At 32.7% G+C, this 22,728-nt stretch overlaps 1 protein-coding gene across 1 annotated transcript in view; it reads right to left on the bottom strand.

Annotated features, from left to right (window-relative positions):
• LOC108738674 (elongation of very long chain fatty acids protein AAEL008004) overlaps positions 1 to 22,728 on the bottom strand; it is a 38,530-nt gene that overhangs the window by 3,791 nt on the left and 12,011 nt on the right. The window contains exons 2-6 of the mRNA XM_025977161.1: positions 18,814 to 18,888; positions 18,619 to 18,701; positions 6,908 to 7,015; positions 5,598 to 5,678; positions 2,599 to 2,682 (exon numbers count right to left, since the gene is read on the bottom strand). Of these exons, the coding sequence (XP_025832946.1) occupies positions 2,599 to 2,682; positions 5,598 to 5,678; positions 6,908 to 7,015; positions 18,619 to 18,701; positions 18,814 to 18,871 (414 nt within the window). The 5' untranslated portion in view covers positions 18,872 to 18,888. The remainder of the gene's footprint in view (positions 1 to 2,598; positions 2,683 to 5,597; positions 5,679 to 6,907; positions 7,016 to 18,618; positions 18,702 to 18,813; positions 18,889 to 22,728) is intronic.

Here is a 22,728-nt window from a genome sequence, read left to right as displayed (position 1 = left end):
GTTCCTGTATTCGCTGTTAAAAATTTCATTATTCGCGGTTGAAATCGTTAAACAGAAAAGAATTTGATGTCATTTATATCCGAGGGAGGTGTCTTTATAGAGAAACAGGGATTTAAATGATATTTATAAGTAATGATTTATTTATTTATTAAAGTAAAAAATATGAGAAAGAAAAAAGTTCGGAAATTTTAAAAAATATTGACAGCCTCCCTTTATGCGTTCTTGTCAATATTGATTATTATTTATGCATAAAACTTTCTTAATCTTACTCATCGCGTATCATTAATCTTTAATTTCGAGAAATAAAAAAATAGATACTGTACAACTAAATATACCATTTTTGGATTTGCAAGAGAAATAATTATTGTTGTTAGATCCCTTAAAGTTCAATTCTTATTTCACTTTTTAGATTTATTAGAGTGAACTAAAGATCACCTAACAGAAGAAAAATGTACTTAGTACATTGGTTTTCAGCCAGCTCAAAAAAAAAGTAAACTATGTAGTGATTTAGCCAGCGTTATACATATATAAAGTACACTTATCATTAAATAAGGATATCTATAATAATACCTTAAAGGTGATTATTTATATTAAAACCATACTTAACAAGAATTAATTTCCAACTTAATAACCTTTTCTTAAAATTGCTAATTATATGATTACTGGTCTAAGATATATGTTAACGCGAATATTTTCAGAAGCTTTTTTAAGCTTAAAGTTTTTCTATACAGGCAGAAAACTAAATTTTTATGACTATGCTAAAATTACAATTTTCGATTGTAAATGACTGAATTTGCCGTAGAAATACCAGAATGTATTAGGTAACTTGTAATAATCTCAATTTTGACGTTTTTTTAAAAAGTTTAAAAGTTTTTTAATTAGGACAATTAAATTTGTAATATCAACTAAAATACCTAGTAAATCTGTTTCTATTGGGATTCAATTTTTACAAATTCGGGTCCAAATTGTAATTTTTATTATTATCGCTTATGAAGCAATGGGCTAGTAGGATAAATTGTAAATATCGCTTTAATATTTAGGTATTTTTTTTTCATTTTCTCCATGTAGAAAATATTAGTGAAAGAATTTTTGAAATCGGATGATGGTTCCCAATCCATCGAAACTTATCAATTGTACTTCTTTATACTATTAAGATAGATAAAGGAAATAAGAATGCAGACTACATTATACTGGATGTACACATATGTAATTTTTCCTCTTTACAGAAGCCTTGCCTTGTCCCGTTTTTGCCTTTTGGATACCTTCCAAAACGATAAGAACGGCGACCTGGCCTTCCCCTATTTTCAGATCCACTAGCGGTTTACTTCAACTACAGGTTCTAATCACGAATGGACATTAAAGTTAAATACTGAAAGAGTTAGCGCACGAAAGAAATAAGAAATTCAATAAACCGCAGTAAACCAATTAAGGCTTAACCATAGGGCATTTTTTAAATTTTTATATCCTGTACTTCTGCTTTCCTACAATAGAGCAAATATAATTAAAGTACAATTTATATTATACATTCATTGATATATAAAATGTGTAGGTTTCTTAGACTGAAAAGCGTTAAATGATTGAATAATTCCTTAATGTGAAATTAGTAAAACCGTATTGAGTTGCACATTTTGAACTTTATTTGGGTTATCCGGAATTTAGGCATAGCGGATAAAATATTCGATCCGATTCGATCTTCATCGTGCGTGCATCCGATCGAGTCTACATTATTCAACACGTATCAGATCGCATCGATGGTCATATTCATTTATACGTATCCGATCTTCATCGTTTGCTCAAATGTCGCCCTTCCGACTTTATTGTAATCGGCTTCGTGGAAAACCTGCCTTAGGTTGTAAAGTAATACCATACAGTAAGCATTGTCAGGATGGAGGATTATTAATGATAAAAGAATTTTGAAAATTCGACCAACTATTTCGAACACAACAACAAAAAGGGTCAAAATTAAACTGCTAGTTTTACAGGCCTTATTGCTTTCGTTTGAGTAGTTTTACTTTATGATTCTTAATCTTCAATTTGACAAGCTGTTCAAAGTGAAAAGTGTTATTTATTTAATTTAGTTTATATATTGGCATCTGGTCATTTTACAAGACTAGCAAATGTGTTTGCTCTTCAGATTATTCGTTTTTTCATTTAATTTTCGAAAACTACCAAGAAAACACCATTTATAAAGTATTACGGTAAATTGTGTGTTTTTTTCCAGGGTGGCGGTCAAATAATTACACAAATTTACGTTTTTTGTAACGTTTCAGTTTATTCAACCATCTTTAGACTGTTGAAGTGTTACTGCGTACTTGGAGTAGTTCAACATGAAAGACTGTTTTAAAATTAAATTAATATCAGTAACACTTCAAAAGTCCGAAGATGGTTGAATAAACCAAAAAACAAAAAGTTGTGTAATTATTTGGCCGCCACTCCGGAAAAAAACTATATAATTTAATAATAACGGTCAGGAATCTAACTTAAACTTAAAGTAAGCGATACGTAAATAAGATGTATAGATTCCTATTGATAAGGAGTCACTTTATTTCTCTCACAAATCCCATCTACGATAACAATCGGCACTAATATCTAACTCACTCGTAATGTCATTGGATTATTAGAATAGTCCACAGGCTGGCATCGAAAATTGTACCGTCCCGTTAACCACCCCGACATCCCAATCTGAAAGCAAGCAATTTTTACAGGGCCTCATTCTCAAGCACCGTAGTTCATTTTTGCACCTTTACTCAGTAAAATAAAAAATAAATAAATAATGTACATCCTTGCCATGAATTTAATAATAAATCCACCACATGGTTTGGAATTTGAATAATGGTGTGTATATATACATTATACAGTTATATATACAGTGGTGTAGCGTGTTGTGTAGGGGGGGGGGAAATGGGAGCCATGTGCCCCAGGCGGCAAAAATATTTTCTTCAGTATTAGAATCGGGTCCGTCGCATAGTAATGTTAGATATTTCACTTTATTGGTATTTGTACCAGATATTAATAATTTGTACCAAGACATTACCATCTTGGTTGGCAAAAATACCAAGATTTTTGTGTTGATAATAATTTGAGAAAATCTCCCATAGCACAAAAATGTATCGCCTATGTGTACGTATATTATAAACAAGACACTTTTTATATTCTACTTACATTTAGTACTACATAATATTATGGTAAATTTCGTACAATACATTCGGTATAATCTATTTGAAGAACCGAAATCTCTGTAAATTTTGTGCTGGAGCTACTTGTCTCTTCAAGGGCTAAACTCAAAATGTAAGTTCTTTTTACTCATTTTCACTGCAGTCCCGATTCCCTACTAAATTAAGTAAAAGATCTTACATAATTGTAAAAACAGTAAAGGCAGCAAATTCAGGCTTCGCCTCGGGAAGCAGAAATTCACGCTACGCCACTGTATACATATTTACATATACGATTTTTTTTTAATGTTTCCACAGACAAAATAAAACACATAATTGTAGCTAACATTCCCTCATGTGTTCATGGTACACTTTTTTATTGACTTGTGCAAGAGACACTTTAGTTTTCTATATTAATATAATCTGGCGAATTGAGTACCAAAGAATAATAGTCCAGGATCCCTGGTACATTTTTGCACCTGATTACTATCAAGCTAATTTTCCGTGAGTAGCTTCATTTTGATGAGACGCCCAACAACTTCTTGTAAGAAACTTTGATTGTGGTAGCTAACAGAGGTGATGATTAACTAAGTAAAAAAAAAATCAGCTGGTTAGTATTCATTTATGATGACCTCGTTATCGGTACAAGTTGAAAAGAGGGGACTCTTTGATCAAACCATAGATTTTGTAGGAGAAACATTTTTTCGAATAATTTAGATAATTATCTTGAGATTAAACAAAAAAAACCCGTTTTAAATTTTTGAGAATCATCAAACCGACATATTTTATCCTTACTACCTCTGTTAGCTACCACAATCAAAGTTTCTTGATTTCTTGAGTAATCAAGTGCAAAAATGTACCAGGGATCCTGGACAATAAAGTAATATCATCATAAGGTCATCAGTCCTAAAGTTGGATGGACAGTCACCTCCACTCTTTCCTATCCTGAGCTAATCTTCGCATTTCCCTAAAAATAGAATAGCCCACATCCTAAAAAATTTGTGAACAGTAATCTAATCTTGATCTACCTCAACTCCTTTTGACTCTTGTTTCTGCCTCTAATATGTCTCTGACTAAGACCTTCATGCCTGAAAAGATGTTCGACCAACCTATCTCGCCTATTTCTTATTGACTTCCAATTCTTTCTAACACCTCTACATTTCTAAGCTTCTCTACGCACGGTATACTCATTATTCGCCGATAACACCACATTTCGAACGCTTATAACCTTTTTTTTCCTCACCCGTACAGCGCCGCGCTCCAAACATACACCTTTAACAATTTTCTTCGAATTTCTACGCTAACAGTTCGCGAGCACAGAAGTGACTTCTTTTTATTCAAGGCGACTCGACCTTACGCTATCCTCTGCTTTATATCCCTACTAGTCCTTCCGTCCTTACTTATCTAACTTCCTAGATACCTAAAATCAGTCACTTCTTCTAATCTTCCGTCTCCTATCTTTACATTAGCTTTTTCCCTGCTTTTTCTTACCTAGCATACCAGTATTTTTGTTTTATTTTCATATAATATGGTTTTGTCAATACCGCTTCCATTTTATTTAAAGTTATCTCTGAGAATACTCGATGTTTTTCATTAAACGGATTAATACTTTGAGGTTCGTCTGACGGACGGCTGCTGACCATCAACTTACAAAAAAATTCCGACAAAAAATGTGTAATTTCTATCTTCAGTAAACATTTTGCCTTATCTGTATGTTTCTCTACCTATACCTCTACAGAATACAACTAAACGTAATTGGTATCGAATACCACTCCTAATCGAGTAATATTGACGTAATAAATGTGTATGAACTTAGTTAATTTATTATTAGAATAATATTCAAATGTAAGTAAAATATTGCTTCGACAAGTGCGTTACCGCATATTTATGGACACAGTACATTAAAGTGTTGTAACTTGACATAACCATATTACACGAATACCTAGTTGTTACACTATGACGACATACACAATTATCGAACTAATGGAGAAAGTAACTGTCGTCTTTATTATACTTTTACTATTGTAATTTGTAGATAGTATGCCTACAATGAAAAGCAACGAACAACAGGTGTAATGAGTAGACATTTTACGTGGATTAACATTTAATATTGGGCATTCTAAAAAAATCTTCCGTATTTAATATCTAAAGAAAAGGAAAGAGTGCGTACATAGGATTTGTAGATTTAGAAAAGGCTTTTGACAATGTTAAATGGGGCAAGATGATGATTTAATATCTAAAATTAATTCTTTCAAACGCAGTGCTGTTTACCAGTTTACATAATTATGTTAGCTACAAGTATGTTTGTTGTTTTATTGTCAATAATTGCAGTTTCATGAATTAATGCATGCGACTCCTCTGTTTCCCATGTGATCACTGCAATCAAAATATTTTCCCCTGAAATATGAAAGTTGAAACATTCTCGTATATTCTTCGTGCACTTACTCTCCGCGCTTGTTCGCTATTGGAATGATCAACGGGCTGACATCGAAAACTGTAGTGTCCAAACCAACCGGCCATACCAGACTAACAAAAATTGATTACTGAATAGTAACGCCTATATTTTTAATTATGGATTAAAAAAGTAAGGACGTCTGCTACTATATATGTTAGTGTAAACTGCTTCATAGTGATAGAAATACAAATTATAATCAGTTAAATATAGCTAGGGCAATTTCGGAAGACGAAGTCATCAATAAATTTGTAGAAAAAAAAGGATATCAAATTCTTGCTACTAAAGCTCGAGATGAAACTTTTGCTGAACTTTGGAGGCGTGTAAACAACCAACCCCATAGTAGGAATGCGCAACTGGCACATGACCAAAGCGTTCTTTTCGATGTGTGGCAGATGGAAATGAAGAATCGATAAACTCATGTAGTCCAACCGTATCCTAATTGCAACGAAAACACCTGCAGTGATTTTCGTCTGGAGGCCCAATCGACCTACAGTTTTATCAATATTTTATTTTTCACAAAAAAATATTAGGTCAGGTTAGATTAGGATCGGATTAGATTTCTTAATTTTCAACAACATACCCAAAACTGGAAAACAAGGGTTTGGTCATGTGTCAGTTGCGCATTCCCAGACTTATTTATTGTTACTGACGTTTTCCCGACTCTTCATAAACAATTCCTAACAGCCTTTTTTCTTAATTTTCTGCATTTACCATACGATTGATTTTTCAGAATAATCCAAATAAGTTCATCGATTTTGAAAAGAACTTTTTTAGTATTGTGTCTTATGTGTTACTTGTTTAGTAACAGTAACATTCTACAGTAAATCATTCTTTATCCTAAAGGTGATTATAAATCTGAGCATGAACACGTCCAAGATAAAGCGAGGCGGAACGAATACGTCTACTGTGCTCGAACAAAGTGATCTGCCCCAGGGCTGTTCGAGCTCCATCCGTTTCCAATTGATGATGTAAATAGAATTTGATTTGATACGGACATATGCTTGCCCCGTTTGCGTCGTTTTAATTATAATAGTCTTCATCAGTTATTATCCACTAAATGAATATGAAACTGATTTCGTTTTCAGTTCTCGCCTCGAACATGTTCGTGCTCACAACCAGGTGAATACACACTTTAATGAAGCAGTTTACATTTAGAGAAACGATTTTTCGTCATCTTTATTTTTGGGAAAAATACAACTTTATACCATACAAAAGGACCTTGTAAATCGTTTTAACATAAATCAAGCAATTGTAGGTTATGGTTATCCTTTTTAAAATAGAATAGAATTAGAATACTTACTTCGTAAAACAGCCAAAAACTAAACACTACTTGGAATAAATTATAAGCTATAAGTGCATTTTTTAATTGAAACGGCTTCCTATTTTCCATTAATTTTGGCCCCAAGACCTGAAACAAAAAAAAAAAAAGACTGTTAACTATTGCGATTGTATATGCACCTGAAAAATTAAAACAACATAATCTTAACCTTTAAACAGAAATACCGATAAAGAAAAATTTTTTATAGTGTTGAAATTCAACAAAAGGAATAATAAAATAAGGGTACAATAAAAGTTTCTTATTCACGGTTTCCTTATTCGCGTTTTCATTATTCGCGGGTGAAAAAATTGCAACCCTGTTCCTGTATTCGCTGTTAAAAATTTCATTATTCGCGGTTGAAATCGTTAAACAGAAAAGAATTTGATGTCATTTATTAAGGGAATTGACCATAATAGACCGCTCGTGCCTAGTGTGAATTTTTCCGAAAACATGGGTTCCTATTCTAAACATTGTGATTTAACGTTGCGAGATAAATATCTAATTTTTTGTATGGTAACAGACAAACGTTCACACTAACTCGGTACGTTTTTGGTTTTCAATAATATGGTCATTAAAAGCTTTTACAAGTGCTTAAAGTTGATGCTTCTTGTAAGACACGTATTTTCAGTAGAAATAAAAAAAATAAAAAATGACCTTAGACAAGCTTTAGAACAAATCTTTATCTAACTACAAAATTTCAAACCTCTGTTCGAAATATTAAACTCATGATATCTAGAACCGATAAGCCTGTTACGGTGCGTGTACTACTGAATCCTCTTAATCTATCGGCATATTTTGAGTATGTACAGTTGGTAACATGCCGATGCGGCTTTTATAAAAGATGTAACGGAGTGGACTAATCTCAAAATTTAAAACAAGAAAAAAATCACTAAATTTTTCAAACTCTTGCCTAAAGCTGATTATAACGATTAATTTTAATTGCGAATTTATCAATACATTGATTTTATTTTGATACATATCGGTTTTATTTTGGAACCTTTGAATGTATCCCCTATGATTCCGTACTAATTACCATTCCATATCCACGGTTTCTGTATTCGCGGCATATTTATGGAACGTATACCCCGCGAATAAGGAGCTTTTACTATAAATAAACCAATAAGTATTTCACCCCTATTACTGCGGATACGTGTTCCGCTTTCGTCCAATATAATGTAATCGAACAAAATTAAATAAAAACAATTAGTGTAGCGTCTCGGAAAAATTAGCCTAAGTGCTCAAAATACTGAATTTATGTTATAATAATGAAACCTATTTTTGAAAACATGTTTGATTTTAAGTCTCTGTATATGTTATTTCAATATTTTCACATTCATTTAGTTTCAAAAGGACTGCCAAGTATTATACTAAAATACAGTATCAAAGCAACCGAAATGTGCAAAAAATATCCCAGTAGGCCAAGTACAGTCGGAAAAAATGATTTTGATGGCTTCCATTTATCAATGAACATGACGATGATCAAAATTGACCTTTACCTAGCATGAAAAATTCTGTCATTCACTGGAACATACATACATATGTATACATGTATGTAACTTACGTAACGATTGATAAGTTGCTGTACACCGTAATTAACAGCGCAATTATGGTATTTGAAAACTCCAATACGTTGCATAATATCTATGGCCATGTGCAATTTTCCCAACACATTATTAAATATAATTAATGTCAAGAATAAGTGATAATTAGTAATCTCAATTAAGAGTTGTGATATACGCAAACTTGTAGCTTTTCGCTAAGTTAATAACGTAAGACAGGGTTTAATGGCTTATTAGACGTTTTAATAAAAGATAAAGAATTTCGAGCTTCACTAACTAGCCATCACTATGACTATTAATTATCATCATCATAAGATTGTCAGTCCCAAGACTGGTTGGACATACACCTCCACTTTTTTCTATTCTGAGCTAATCTTCCATCCTTAACTATTTTTGGTAGTCTAATTAGTCTAATCTACTCCTCTTAACTCCTGTTTCTGCTTGTAATATGTCCCTAACTAGCTATTCATGCATGAAATATTAATAAATTTCGTTCAATATTCGTTTAAATAATCTTTTGTTCGAATGCTGAAGAAACAAAAAATGCAAACAGAGTGGGGTCTATAATTATTCGATAACAATACGCCACTATATTCATCTTCAACACAATGTCGTTAGACCGAAGATTGATTGGACACGCACCTCCACTATCCCTATCCTGAGCCTATCTTTGCGTTTCCCGAAAACTAGAGCACCCTCGTTACTCCTACTTGTGTTTCTCAAAAGTGAGCAGAGAATTGAGTAGAGAAGTGAGCAACGCGAGTATCCCGAGGCAAAATTTTCCTATAGTCTTCACATTACCTACATTGAATCAGGATTACATTGCTTTTACATTAAAAGTGTAGCACAATTCCCATTTCAATAGTGGCAATGTAAACCTAAGACCATTCCTAAGTCAGGCAATGTAATAATGACAAAACTAATATCATAAATTTAAGGTAGGCAATGTGAATGAGATATTATAAAACAAAGCTAGGCAAGGTAAAAGAAATGCAATAGTTCAATACATTTTTCAAAATTATTGAATTATAACATTCTGTAAAAAAGATAGCTCCAAATAATAATTTTAAAGAATAAATATATATTTTTAAATCATCAGCAAATGCATGCAATATGAAGTAAAGATTCGCATGTGAAATTTTAAAAAATCAAACCTTCACATTACCAACATGCCACATAATTATTTGACATTGCCTGTGTTGCTTCAAATTATCAGTAGGTAATGTAATTATATTATAAAATTCGTAGCAATGTCTTTAATGGCAAATAAAGATTATAGCTATGTGGCTAATTCAAAAGTCCATAGAAAAAATTCGCCTCGGGATGAAGGTGAGTNATCGATAAATTTACGAATCACTTTTTAAATTTGAGATGCGAACAAACACATTCAAAATTAGGAGTTGGTTTTTTGGAAATTTATTAAACAATAGAACAACAAATTGTTTAATTAGATGTTCTAATTGCTGACCATTAAATTCCTGGCAACAGGCAAATCGATTTTGAAAATCTCGTAACACTTTAGTGAAGGTTTGTGGTTGGATTTGTTGTATTTCTGCTCTAATTTGTTCTTCAATTTTTCAAAATTTTTCGGTTTCTCGAAGTAAATTTAAGATTTCAGATAACCCAATAGATAAAAATTTAGCGAGTCAAGCCTGGAGACCTAACTGAATATTCGATATCGCCTCTTCTTCCGATTCGTCTATTTTGAAAAATATTGTTAAGGTAATCTTGCACTAATCGCGAATAGTTTGGAGGCGGGAGGGAGTGCTCCATCCTATTTAAGTCATACCGATATATAAATTTTTCATTGCAGGACGTACGTTTACACAAACCTTTTGCTTAGTAAGAATTCTCAACATTTCATACAACCTCAAATGTTTCGGTAAGTTTTTCAAAAATATTTATACGTATAACTATATAATCAAACTTATGAAATTATTGAAAACGTACGGCCGGCTTTCTGTGTCACCAATGATACAAAATTATTACAATATTAAAAACAAAATAGAGATTAAGTGTAACAAGAACTAGCGTGCCAAAATGTAAGGTAATTGTGCCAAAAATACCTAATCATGACTCTATTGTCTATTGTTTAGTATCTACCTACGAATAATTTAATTTTTGTAGTGTAAAATCTTTCCAATAAAATGTCTGCAGGTAATATGAAACATGATATGTAATACACAATTTTAGAAATAAAACACATGCCAAGATCTTCGATGAAACTTGTCAGATTTTATTTTCATACTATGCTCAGAATAAATTATAGGGTTGTTCCGAAAGTCATTTCGTTTTTTCCCGACAGAGGATTTAATTGTATTCTTTTGCACCCAACTTCACATTTAAGCCGTATAATTTTTATATGCTTTGAGAGCTCATATAGCAAGGCTTGTGTGTGAAAAATTCCAATTAATTCTACGCAGTAGTTTTTGGTTGGTGCCCTTTTAAATATGGAGAGCGATAAGCAGCATTTTCGACATATCTTACTGTTTTACTACAGAAAGGGTAAAAATGCTGTTCAAGCCAGAAAGAAATTGACTGATGTGTATGGAGAAGGTGTGTTGACAGTACGCCAGTGCCAGAACTGGTTCGCTAAATTTCGATCCGGCAATTTTGATGTCGAAGATGCACCACGTTCGGGAAGGCCGGTTGAAGCTGATAAAGACGCGATAAAGGCATTAGTTGATGTGAACCGGCGAATAACAACACGTGAGATCGGATTGAGGTTAAATTTATCAAATTCAACAGTTTATGACCACTTGAAAGGCCTGGGATTATCCTCGAAGCTCGATGTATGGGTTCCCCATGTTCTCACAGAGAGAAATCTGTGTCGCCGCATTGACGTCTGCGATTCGCTTCTCAAACGTCACGAAAATGATCCGTTTTTGAAGCGCATCATCACTGGGGACGAAAAATGGGTTGTATACAACAACGTCAAACGCAAGAGGTCATGGAGCAAAAAAGATGAACCGGCTCAAACCATTTCCAAAGCCGATATTCACCAAAAAAAGGTGATGCTGTCTGTTTGGTGGGATTTTAAAGGAATCGTTTTTTTTGAGCTTTTACCGGATAACACAACGATTAATTCGGAAGTCTACTGTCATCAGCTGGACAAACTGAATGATGCACTTCAACAGAAAAGGTCAGAACTAATCAACAGGAAAGGTGTAGTGTTTCACCAAGACAACGCGAGACCTCACACAAGTTTGGTCACTCGCCAAAAGCTTTTACAGCTTGAATGGGATACAATGCTACACCCACCATATTCTCCAGACCTGGCACCATCGGATTATTATTTGTTCCGGTCACTCCAAAATTTTTTAGACGGTAAAACCTTCACCTCAAATGAGGAGGTCAAAAACCTCCTCGATCAGTTTTTTGCCAGCAAAGACCAAAAATTTTATGAGCGTGGAATTATGCTACTACCAGAAAGATGGCAAAAGGTGTTGGACCAGAACGGTCAATATATAATTTAATAAAGTATTTGTTTATTATACGAAAACTGTCTTTCATTTCCACAAAAAAAAACGAAATGACTTTCCGAACAACCCTATAGTTATCATTCGGGGACGTTATCGAACCTTCTATAAAATCCTAAAACATTTTCGAACCCTGTAGATGTAGGGCCCTCAGGAAAAAATCTGATGTGTGGTATTCTGTAACGTTTTGACCAAACGTCGGAACACAATTAACACCTTTACTGGCTCTTTATATGGATTCTTTTGGGGCGAGATAGTCTTTTAACTCCCATATCATTGAAACCATCCCCTGTAGGTGAAAACCGAAACCTTTAATAACGGGGGATGGAAGGCTATCATATCATACAGCCCTCATGAGGCTGCGAGATTCGGTTGCGGAGCTATAACGACACGCACGGACAAACTACACTTTAATTATAATGTAGACATGAGAATGCAAGGATTGGAGTCATTTCATTTACAATTCAGGGGTTTGTTTTTTTTGAAAAACACATCGATTTTTTCAAATGGATGCACCTACGATTTATTAAGTTTTTAAAGTCTGTATCGGATTTCAACTGTGTTTTATGTACCACATCCTATACCTTAAGTCAGCAGTTATCGATAAATTTACGAATCACTTTTTAAATTTGAGATGCGAACAAACACATTCAAAATTAGGAGTTGGTTTTTTGGAAATTTATTAAACAATAGAACAACAAATTGTTTAATTAGATGTTCTAATTGCTGACCATTAAATTCCTGGCAACAGGCAAATCGATTTTGAAAATCTCGTAACACTTTAGTGAAGGTTTGTGGTTGGATTTGTTGTATTTCTGCTCTAATTTGTTCTTCAATTTTTCAAAATTTTTCGGTTTCTCGAAGTAAATTTAAGATTTCAGATAACCCAATAGATAAAAATTTAGCGAGTCAAGCCTGGAGACCTAACTGAATATTCGATATCGCCTCTTCTTCCGATTCGTCTATTTTGAAAAATATTGTTAAGGTAATCTTGCACTAATCGCGAATAGTTTGGAGGCGGGAGGGAGTGCTCCATCCTATTTAAGTCATACCGAATCTGCTGGTATATTTGGGTTCTTAGCATTTACGTAAAGGGCAGTTAATCTGAGTATTATGTAATTTTATAGTTAGTCTAAGTACACAATTAATGCGGAATTCAAAAGTGTAATAAAAAATAGGTGCTTCTATTTGAAAACAAAATTATAATGTCGGTGGTAGTCACTTATTTTTGGGCCACCCTGTATACACGAATTTACCATGAAAAAACCCTCAACCAAAAGTAAAGATCGACGTGTCTGAGAGTTTTTCCAAAAAACAAACCCCGAATTTTAAATGAATTTCTTCGGGGAAACGGTGCCCAATCACCTGATAAGTCGTCGATTATATAATTTGACTTACAGCATCCGTTTAACGATTTTATCAGCCCAGTTATTTATTTGCACTTATTTGTTATCTGTCAAATTTTATTGCTTTCGGTAACGGTTTGGTTTAGTAGGTATTTAATGCTCAAAAACATGAACAAAATGAGAAGATAATATTGCAGCACGCTTTAAAAGTGTCGTAAACTGGATATTTACTACCAATATTATTACGTAATAAAACTCAATAGGCAACGACCAGACAGGAACTTCTTGATGTCATATATTTTAGATTGCATTTTTCTGAACATTGACACGAATCTTATCTTGAAATAAACAATAACAACTCTATGTGATTGTACAGTGCAATCTGTTTTTACAATAAAAATAAATCACCTAGGAAAATGGTGTTTAAGTAAAAAATCTTTTTGATCATTTATTCTCATTTTTTGGTAAGGTTCTAATGAATTAATGAAATTATTTTACAGTTTGTTATTAAATTGACAATAGCAAAAATAATTTACAAAATGCATAGATGAAGAAACTGTAGTCATTCATTAGAGCTCTACTAATGGTAGTTTATCGTGAGAAAGTTTTTTTTTTTTAAATTTTTGAAAGTTGAAAAGAATTTAGAATCGATCATCAAACATGAAGAAATCTAAAACATATACCGAGTTGGAAACAAACGTAGTTAACTTTAAAAATTCTTTCGAATGTTATTAAGTAGAATCATCCTATTATATGAAGCAAACACCTGAATTCAAACGTTATTATCTGTAACAGAAATTCTACTTCTAAATTTTTATGTTACAAATTCACGTTATTGTAATCGCAGAACTTAATCGTCATATAAAATTAATATAATCAAGGCAATTCGAAAACGCAATAAAGCTTGGGATTATCCTGGAATAAGAAAGTGAATTTTTTAATATACAAATTAATTTCTTTAGGAACAATACTATTTAAAATGAAATGTGTAAAATAGCCATTTTTATTTTCACTTTTAAATTTCTTTTTCTAAATATTAACTTGTTTTGGTTTAAAATAATTCGAAGTGGTCTGTATTCTGTCGAAACTGCCAGATGCGGATCGCGATTTCGATCTTTTTGGATCTCATCAGCGCGACGCAGGCAGCTCCGACAGAACACAGACCAAGTTTTACCTGCTGTCTTAACAGTGCGTTTTAGAAAATACTACAGGTCGCCCAGTGAACGCCATCTGTAGCACGATGCTACATTTTAGGATTACGTATCCTCCAACAAGGTCCACTTGTGTGGATATCTACTTGGTTTTATATACAGTATTTCAACCAATTTTTATTTATTTAAAAGTGATAAATGCAAAGTACGATTGTATTGTTTCCACCCTAGTTAAGCTGAATTGAGTTATCTCATCATAGTGTTCTCATTATAGTTGTGAAAATAATTGGAAACGTATCCACTGTCAACTAAGATTTTTTTTATGACTGATTCATTTTTCCATAGAATCCACAAACTGCTGTCATACTAACTACACATAAAATTATTGATAAAAATAAAAAGCTAACATCATAAGATAACTTATCCACTGTCGCTCTTCATGAATACTGTCACCTTAAAAACCAAATTACCCGACTATTCGTTCTACAGTCCCTGCATGAACTTTACACTACACAATTAGGGCAATTTTAGTAATAAAGAACAATAAAAATGAATTTTTAACTATAAAAAAACACAGTAGAACTCGGTTATTACGAACACAGACTATAACAAAATGCTTGGTCTTAAGGATGTTTGGGAGGTATGTCAAAATGCTACGAGACAAATAAAAATTTGGAAGAACGTTCTAAAATCCTGTAAAAGTTACAAATCGATTCACTAAACCGTTAAAAAGTTATTGAAATTTTAAAAAATTGTAATTTTGCAGGACATTTTATGGAGATTCGTTAACCGAACAGATTAAATTTATTTTTATTAACAGAAAAAAAGCTACCAGAAATTTCAATCTTTTATAATAAGTAACTTCAACTCTGGAGAATCACTTTAGCGTAAGGTTATTCAAATTCACGAAATGGTTATCGAGGAAAAAATGAAAAGTTAAAAATATCGTTTTTACTTGATAATATAATGATAATATTTATAATTGTCTGAAATAAATGCAATTTTAAAGTTTTAATTATTATTTAAACATATTAAAAAGGTTTACGCTCATTATTAATAGAGATTGAAACTAAATATTTTTTGTTTCGAGGTTGAAATCAAGGCATATTCACTGCTAAAGGTCAGTTAAAAATTTTCCATATTATTCGTTATTTCTTATTTTATTCAATTTTTTTTGTCAAATTTCAAATTTTCTCTCAAACCGTATACTTTTTTTGTTAGTATAAATAGTATTTATTTACCTCATGATATGCTGCAAAACCTAATTAATCACGAATTTCTAAATTTATGTATTCTTGTCTCCGATTGTACCTCTCAAAAATCCCTAAACGACATTTAAAGAACAAAGCTTTTGTAGTTTGATGTAACGAATGAATTTCGGTAGGTTATAACGAACTAATATTTCTTTGTAAGAATGTTTCAAAATTCTTACTTTATTTTAATGCCGAACCTTCTACAAATTGTTATAAATAGCTATGTATTTTTTATCGCTTTTCTTATTCAGAATAAGTTTTCCTCAACACTCGGCTATAATTTTTAGTCTCTTCGTGTTCTTTAGAATCAAATTCGACTGTATTTAAAAAATAGCGACTTTATCTTTAGTAGATATTATTTGAAATAAAACCGTTTCATATTTTGCATCTTCTGTGTCAAACAAATAGATAAATTCTAACAACTGTTTTTCACATCTCTGACAGTACCTATGTATAGTAGAATAAAAGCCATAAAATATCGCGCATAGGCAATAAAAGTGGATTTTTTCACGGTACAAAAGTCACATTTCGGTTGGGATATTTATAAAAATGGTGACCTATATATTCTAGTTATTAATAAACTCAATATGCTAGTTCGCACTATTATAAATTTTTCGTTACGATGAATCCAAGAGATCTTAATTTAAGCCAAAATAAAAAAAAAAATGTGAGGAATTTGCTCCACAATCTTAAAATACAAGTTATTTCTCATAATTTTGTCAGTGACTGTATCTACGAGTGATAAAACAAAAAGTATTTTAGTACAGAAGTGCAACATTTTGCAAATTATGTATGCCGCTGGTTACGAATGCACTTTTCATGCATTTTTTTTACACGAGTTTTCTTACGAAATTGATTCAATTTTACGTGACCAACGTAATAATGTCTATGGTTTTATTACAAAATGAACGTAATTCAAGAAAATTGTGGGAACTTTGTAATGAACCTCATTTTCGTTTCAAATCGTTTTTCTTAATCGAATTCCGTCACGCGTAATTTTAAAGAACGTGGAAAAAAGGCACAGGTATATTTTCTTAAAAGCATCCACGTGTGGACATTTCAAGACGTAATGTTTTTAAAATGAAACGTAGAGATTGTTAGAGGTAATTTAGAATCTCATGAATCTTGTCCTTACAGGTAGTTACGCAGTGACAAAAATCCGACAGAATTGATCATAATTATTTACCGTTTAACTGAAGCTCCCGTTATCATGATTATCAGGAGTGATCTAGGATACCTTTATAAATTATTTATTAGCTATTATGTAATTGTTTACTAGTGTCGACTTTGAGGGAGTAACCGAGCCGTCAAGCCATACACAACAATAAAATGTGGAAATAAGCAAAAATTCGACCGATTAACATTTAACATAAAAAAATGGGAAAGCGGCAAAATATACGTGAAATAGCATAAATTTTTCAATGCTAGGATTCTGTAAAATTTTGTCCGACTTGAAAACAGTAAAAAATGCGTATTTGTCTTGGAGGCACGCAAAATCGGTGCAACTGGTATAGCTGATATTACAACATTTTAGAGCTGACGATTAAAACGTTTAATCAAATGACAGATGGGTTATTTCGTTATCCAGGATGGTTTTATTTAATCAAAACTTTCAATTAAAAACCATCTGGATGTTTTACAGTTGAAACTAAACATTAAATGTCTATATTCGGGTGTATATTTGTCTGTACATACATTCTATTTTGAAATACAGTGGATTTCATTTATTACGACCTTGGTTATAGCAACCATTGTGCTATAGCGACGTCATATGTAAGTCCCTTGAATTTAAAGCACACTAGTACAAAATTCATGTGGCTATAGCGACTACGGATGTAACGCCGAGTTGGGGTGTAACGACTGTTTTTAATGAATCATTTGTAACAAATCCCTAGTAATTCCATGTAGATATAGCGACCGAAGTCGGCCACAAAGAGCTTTCTTATCTTTTGTTTAAATTCACGCAGATAGTCAACAAATGTGAAATGTTACAAAAAGGCGAAAATTGTTTCAAAATTGAAAAACAGTGTGTCCTTTAACTTTGCCTGTAACGACTTCTGGATATAACGACGAAATTACAGTGGTCCCTTCGTTGTCGTTATACCCGAAATCCACTGTATCTCTAAACTAACGCATGTTAACACTATATCATTAAACAATCATTTTAGATTAATTTGAGTTGTCCAAAACTCATTTGATCAAGCAATTTTGAATAAAGCTGATAGACATTATGTGCGCAAAATTTTGTAGACATATAAGTATATTCAAAAATTTGAAAGCGCAATAATCCAATTTTTAGTATACTTTATGTATAGCTTGTAATCATTTAGTAAAAGAAACAAAGGTAAAGGTCTAGATTATGGCCCCCACCCCCGAAGGGTCTCTCCCACCACTGTACCATAAAAAGTTAGTGGCGGTCTCACCCCCAAAAAGTTATGGGGGTTCAAAATTAATAAATATGCCAATTTTTATACATTTCTAGGCATGTAAATATTTATATAGTCATTCTTAAACAATATTCAAAGGTAAAACTAATGAAAAATACATAAAAATATTGAAAAAGTTATATAAAACATTATTTAAATATCNTACACAATTCCCAGAAATCTTTGCAAAGGTAGTTTTTAAGTGGCAGATATCTAATTAAACCAAACACATAATTATTTTATTGAATTTTATTTTAATTATAGTGTATGAAAATTGTCAAAATAATCAACTTTCAACCCCCATCACTTTTTATGGGGGTGAGACCGTGACGAACTTTTTATGGTACAGTGGCGGGGGAGACCTCCTCTTTCGATCCCACCCACTCCTACCCCCTTCGGGGGTGGGGTCCATCATCTAGACCTTTACCGAAACAAATTATTATAGCAAAAATTATAATTGTGTAATAAATAAGACTTACCTTTACTATATATACATAACTAAGGCATATTGCTGCTGTGTAGAATGGACTAGACATGAGTGGAAAGTTGGCGGTTCTGGAGTCTGAAAAGCAAAAAAAATTTTAACAGCGTCACAACAATAACAAAATTTCAAAAGGCAAAATTTTCATTCTATCTGTTTATTTCACTTAAATAATATTTTAATTGCAACTTACCCCCATGTTTATTAAATAACGTATGTAGATCGTCTACGTATCGAAGTACCAAGGCCATTTCTTAAAAAAAAGAATCTGCAATGAAAAAAAGAAAAAAATTATAGAATGACAACTAAACAAACAAAACAAACTAATTAATAACTAAATAAAGTACCCTGAATGACGCTTTGGCAAATGACGTGCAGTGTGTAATAATACTATGATAATTAGTTAACACGAAATTGAAAAGGATAAATAATTGCTAATGATAAACAAAAATCAAAATTGAACAAAAACAAGGAAAACATGCCTTCGATTTACGCACAACGGAATATTTTGTCAAGTTCATGTTTAACGCGAATCCACAATTATTGTTATAACAACATTAGTACTTTGTTTCTTCTTGTCTTCACAACAATTCATTTTTGCAGCACAACTGTAAAAAACAAACACATTTTGTCTGCGGTCACTGTATCCGGTTATTGCTTGTTATTATTGTAAAACAATACTGTCATTGTTATATGACACTGTGGTGTTCAATTAGAATAAACCAACTCGTTATTGATTAGCTGTACCGTAGGTAATCATCAGTTTTTCTCTTGCTCACTCATTGCGATTAGTGATCAGGAAAGTTGGTCTTAGTTTTGCAGTCTTTGTCTTACGAAAATGCAAGACTAAGACTGTCTTTATATTAGCATAACTAAGAACAACACCGATTATGCAAGACCAATACCACGAAAAATTATTACTTCCAGTGGATTTATAAGTTAAACTATTTGGAGCAACTTTAATATATTCTTTTCTCGGAACAAAAACATTTTCAATATTTGAAATTTTTAGTTTGCTTTACTACGTTTTAACCCTGACAACAAAAAATAAAAAATTAACATTACCACTGTTTTAAAAACAATACAACGTGTAATTATACAACACGCCACTAAAGTGAAACTTCTTCAAACATACCCTATCCCGGTATGTTAAGGTTATTGATTAATTATGTTAAGAAATTGGTTTAATGGTATTATTTGTACACTATACTTCGCACGGGTGCAATGCTGATAGTAAATATACTATAGAATGTCTTTCTATACAACATTCACAGCTTTTTTGTCATTAGACAATAAAAAACTGGCGTACCGCCGCAACCGCTATGTCCCTTCATTTTAAGTCTGTAATATCTTCGAAAATATTCATTTAAATTACATGCTGTAAAAGGCCATATTGATCTATATTAAATGCACAATATATTAATTGGATAAAGATTAATGCTGTATTGCTTAAAATCGCTTCGTAAATAAGCCATTATTTCTCGTAAAAAGTAAAGGATAAAAAATGGTTATTGTGGGTTATCCCTAAGAGATAGATATATATACATTCCCGGACTTTTTTGTAGACCTTTTTAAAGTATACAATATTGAACGTTTCTTTTATGTTTCGAAGTGTTAACAAACAATGAATAAAGTGCCGTAGGATTTCTTTTATAACCTACTTAAAATAATAAGAAATATGCTTTGTATTAGCGGATTCAATGAAACCTATTTATAAAAATTTTTTGCACATTTAGAAAGATGATTCGAAAATATTTAATAGTTAACAGACACCCAATTCGACAGAATTTGATAAAAAACACATTCTTCTTAGATTTGTAAAGTGTAAAATAAACGATTAGATACCGAATTCACACAAGCCTGAAGGAACGTCCTGGCGCGTCCTTCCCCGAGCATTGTCGATAAACGTCAAAGGAATCAGTTATCAAATCTAATCTGATACAAGGTCAAATATCTTTTTCAGTTTGCATAAACATGTACAAAGGGTCATCATCATAAGGTCATCAGTCTTAAGACTGGTTGGACACGTACTTCCACTCTTTCCTATCCTGAGCTAATCTTCGCATTTCCCTAAAACTAGAACAGCCCACATCCCTAACTATTTGCGAAGAGTAATCTAATCTAGGTCTACCTCTACCCCTCCTAACTCCTGTTTCTGCCTCTAATATGTCTCTGACTAGACCTTCATGCCTGAGAAGGTGTCCTACCAACCTATCTCGCCTATTTTTTATTGACTTCCATAGAGTCCTCTGTTCTCCTATTCTTTCCAATACCTCTTCATTTCTAACCTTTTCTACCCACGATATCCTCATCATCCGCCTATAACACCACATTTCGAACGCTTCTAACCTTTTCTTTTCCGCCGCTCCCACTGTCCATGTTTCGCACCCGTACAACGCCGTGCTCCAAACATACACCTTTAACAACCTTTTTCGAATTTCTAAATTAACCGTTCGCGAGCATAGAAGTGACTTCTTTTTATTAAAGGCGACACGACCCTGCGCTATCCTCTGCTTTATATCCCTACTACTCCTTCCATCCTCACTTATCTGACTTCCTAGGTATCTAAAATCAGCCACTTCTTCTAATTTTTCGTCTCCTATCTTTATATTCGCTCTTTCCCAACTTTTTCTTCCCTTGCATATCAGTATTTTAGTTTTACTTTTATTTATTTTCATACAGTACTGATCTGTCAGTACCGCTTCCATTTTATTTAAAGCTATCTCTGCAAAGGGTAATATAGAATTATGTTGTGTATGTAAAAAAGTTTAAATAATGCTCCAGGCTCCAGATTTCTCGTTCCAGGCCGCGCTTTTCCGCTCGAAGCCGCAATTTCCCGCACCAAGCTGTGCTTTCCCGCTGTAAACCGCGTCGGACCCGTTACATGTGATGGTAATCCATCCACCATGTAACACAAGCTATAAAAACAAAAAAAAAAAGAGTAAAGGGGGCAAAAAAGGTCCTACACTAGAATGTTGTTCACAAATAGGAATTTAGGACGTTCTAATAGTTTCCACCTATTCGGAAAATGCGAAGATTAATTCAGAGTAAGAAGAAGTGGAGGTTTTCGTACCGACGACCTTACAATGATGACTGCAAAGAAATTAAATTTCAGGACAATGGCAAGTCTAGTTAATTTGGATAAATAAACTAATTCCTATTTAGATTTATTTGCTCATTCATATTCATTTTCGGTTTTCCTCTATTGAGCTAATTAAAATAGTTCTGCACCGTCAGCAAGGTGCTAACGCTTAAATTCACACAAAAGTATGCATAAACTACTATTTATTCGACGACGTGACGCCAATGAATTCGCAAAGAGACATATTGTACTTCGAATATTTCTATTAAATTCACGTTCATACACGTCTTATATACGTTCATTGTTCAACCAGGTCAGTTGATTAATATAACCCGTTTCCGGAAGCGACGTAAAAAAAACATCTTCAATTGCAAACAAAACGCACAATTCAATGTTAATGACCAACAGAATCTAAATAATTCAAATTTCCATACAATATGTACACTCCGTTTCAAAGCAACATGATCATTTGGAATAAATATTTCTACGCTCGAGTCAATCCTATAAGTCCAAAATAAATTTCTTTGATCCAGCTACAATATAAAATCACATCGATGCCTTTAGACTTATTCGAGAAAATTAAGCAATAATTTTGAACAAATACAGTCAGAAAAAAATGACAATTCTCCCCCAGGGGGTGCGCTTCACAATTAGAAAACCGCTGCGTTGAGAAATTGAATGCAATGTGCAAAAAGTTAATTCTTATATACAATGTAGGGTGCTTCAAACAAAATTTTTAATTTTTTTTTCTAACTCTTACCCCCTCAAATGTTTCTATTTGATGTAAAAAAAAATCGTCGCCAAACATGAGCCCTATAGCTCAAATCTAAGGGGTCGCTATTTTTATTTTAGTTTCCCATTTAATTAACATAGGAAAAATTCTTTTTTGTTTTAAATTGAATTTACACATAATTTACGCAATTTTTTTCCAAAAAACCGTTTCATATTCTCAAAGTTGAGTCTTTGAGCTTTACAAAACTCTAAGACAAAGTATGATTATCTTTACAAAAAGACTAGTTACAGCCA

Source organism: Agrilus planipennis, unplaced genomic scaffold (genome assembly GCF_000699045.2).
Source record: "Agrilus planipennis isolate EAB-ADULT unplaced genomic scaffold, Apla_2.0 scaffold121, whole genome shotgun sequence".
In the NCBI taxonomy this organism is placed as follows: domain Eukaryota; kingdom Metazoa; phylum Arthropoda; class Insecta; order Coleoptera; family Buprestidae; genus Agrilus; species Agrilus planipennis.
Note: the sequence above shows the minus strand (reverse complement) of the source record. Positions and strands in the feature narration are given on the sequence as shown.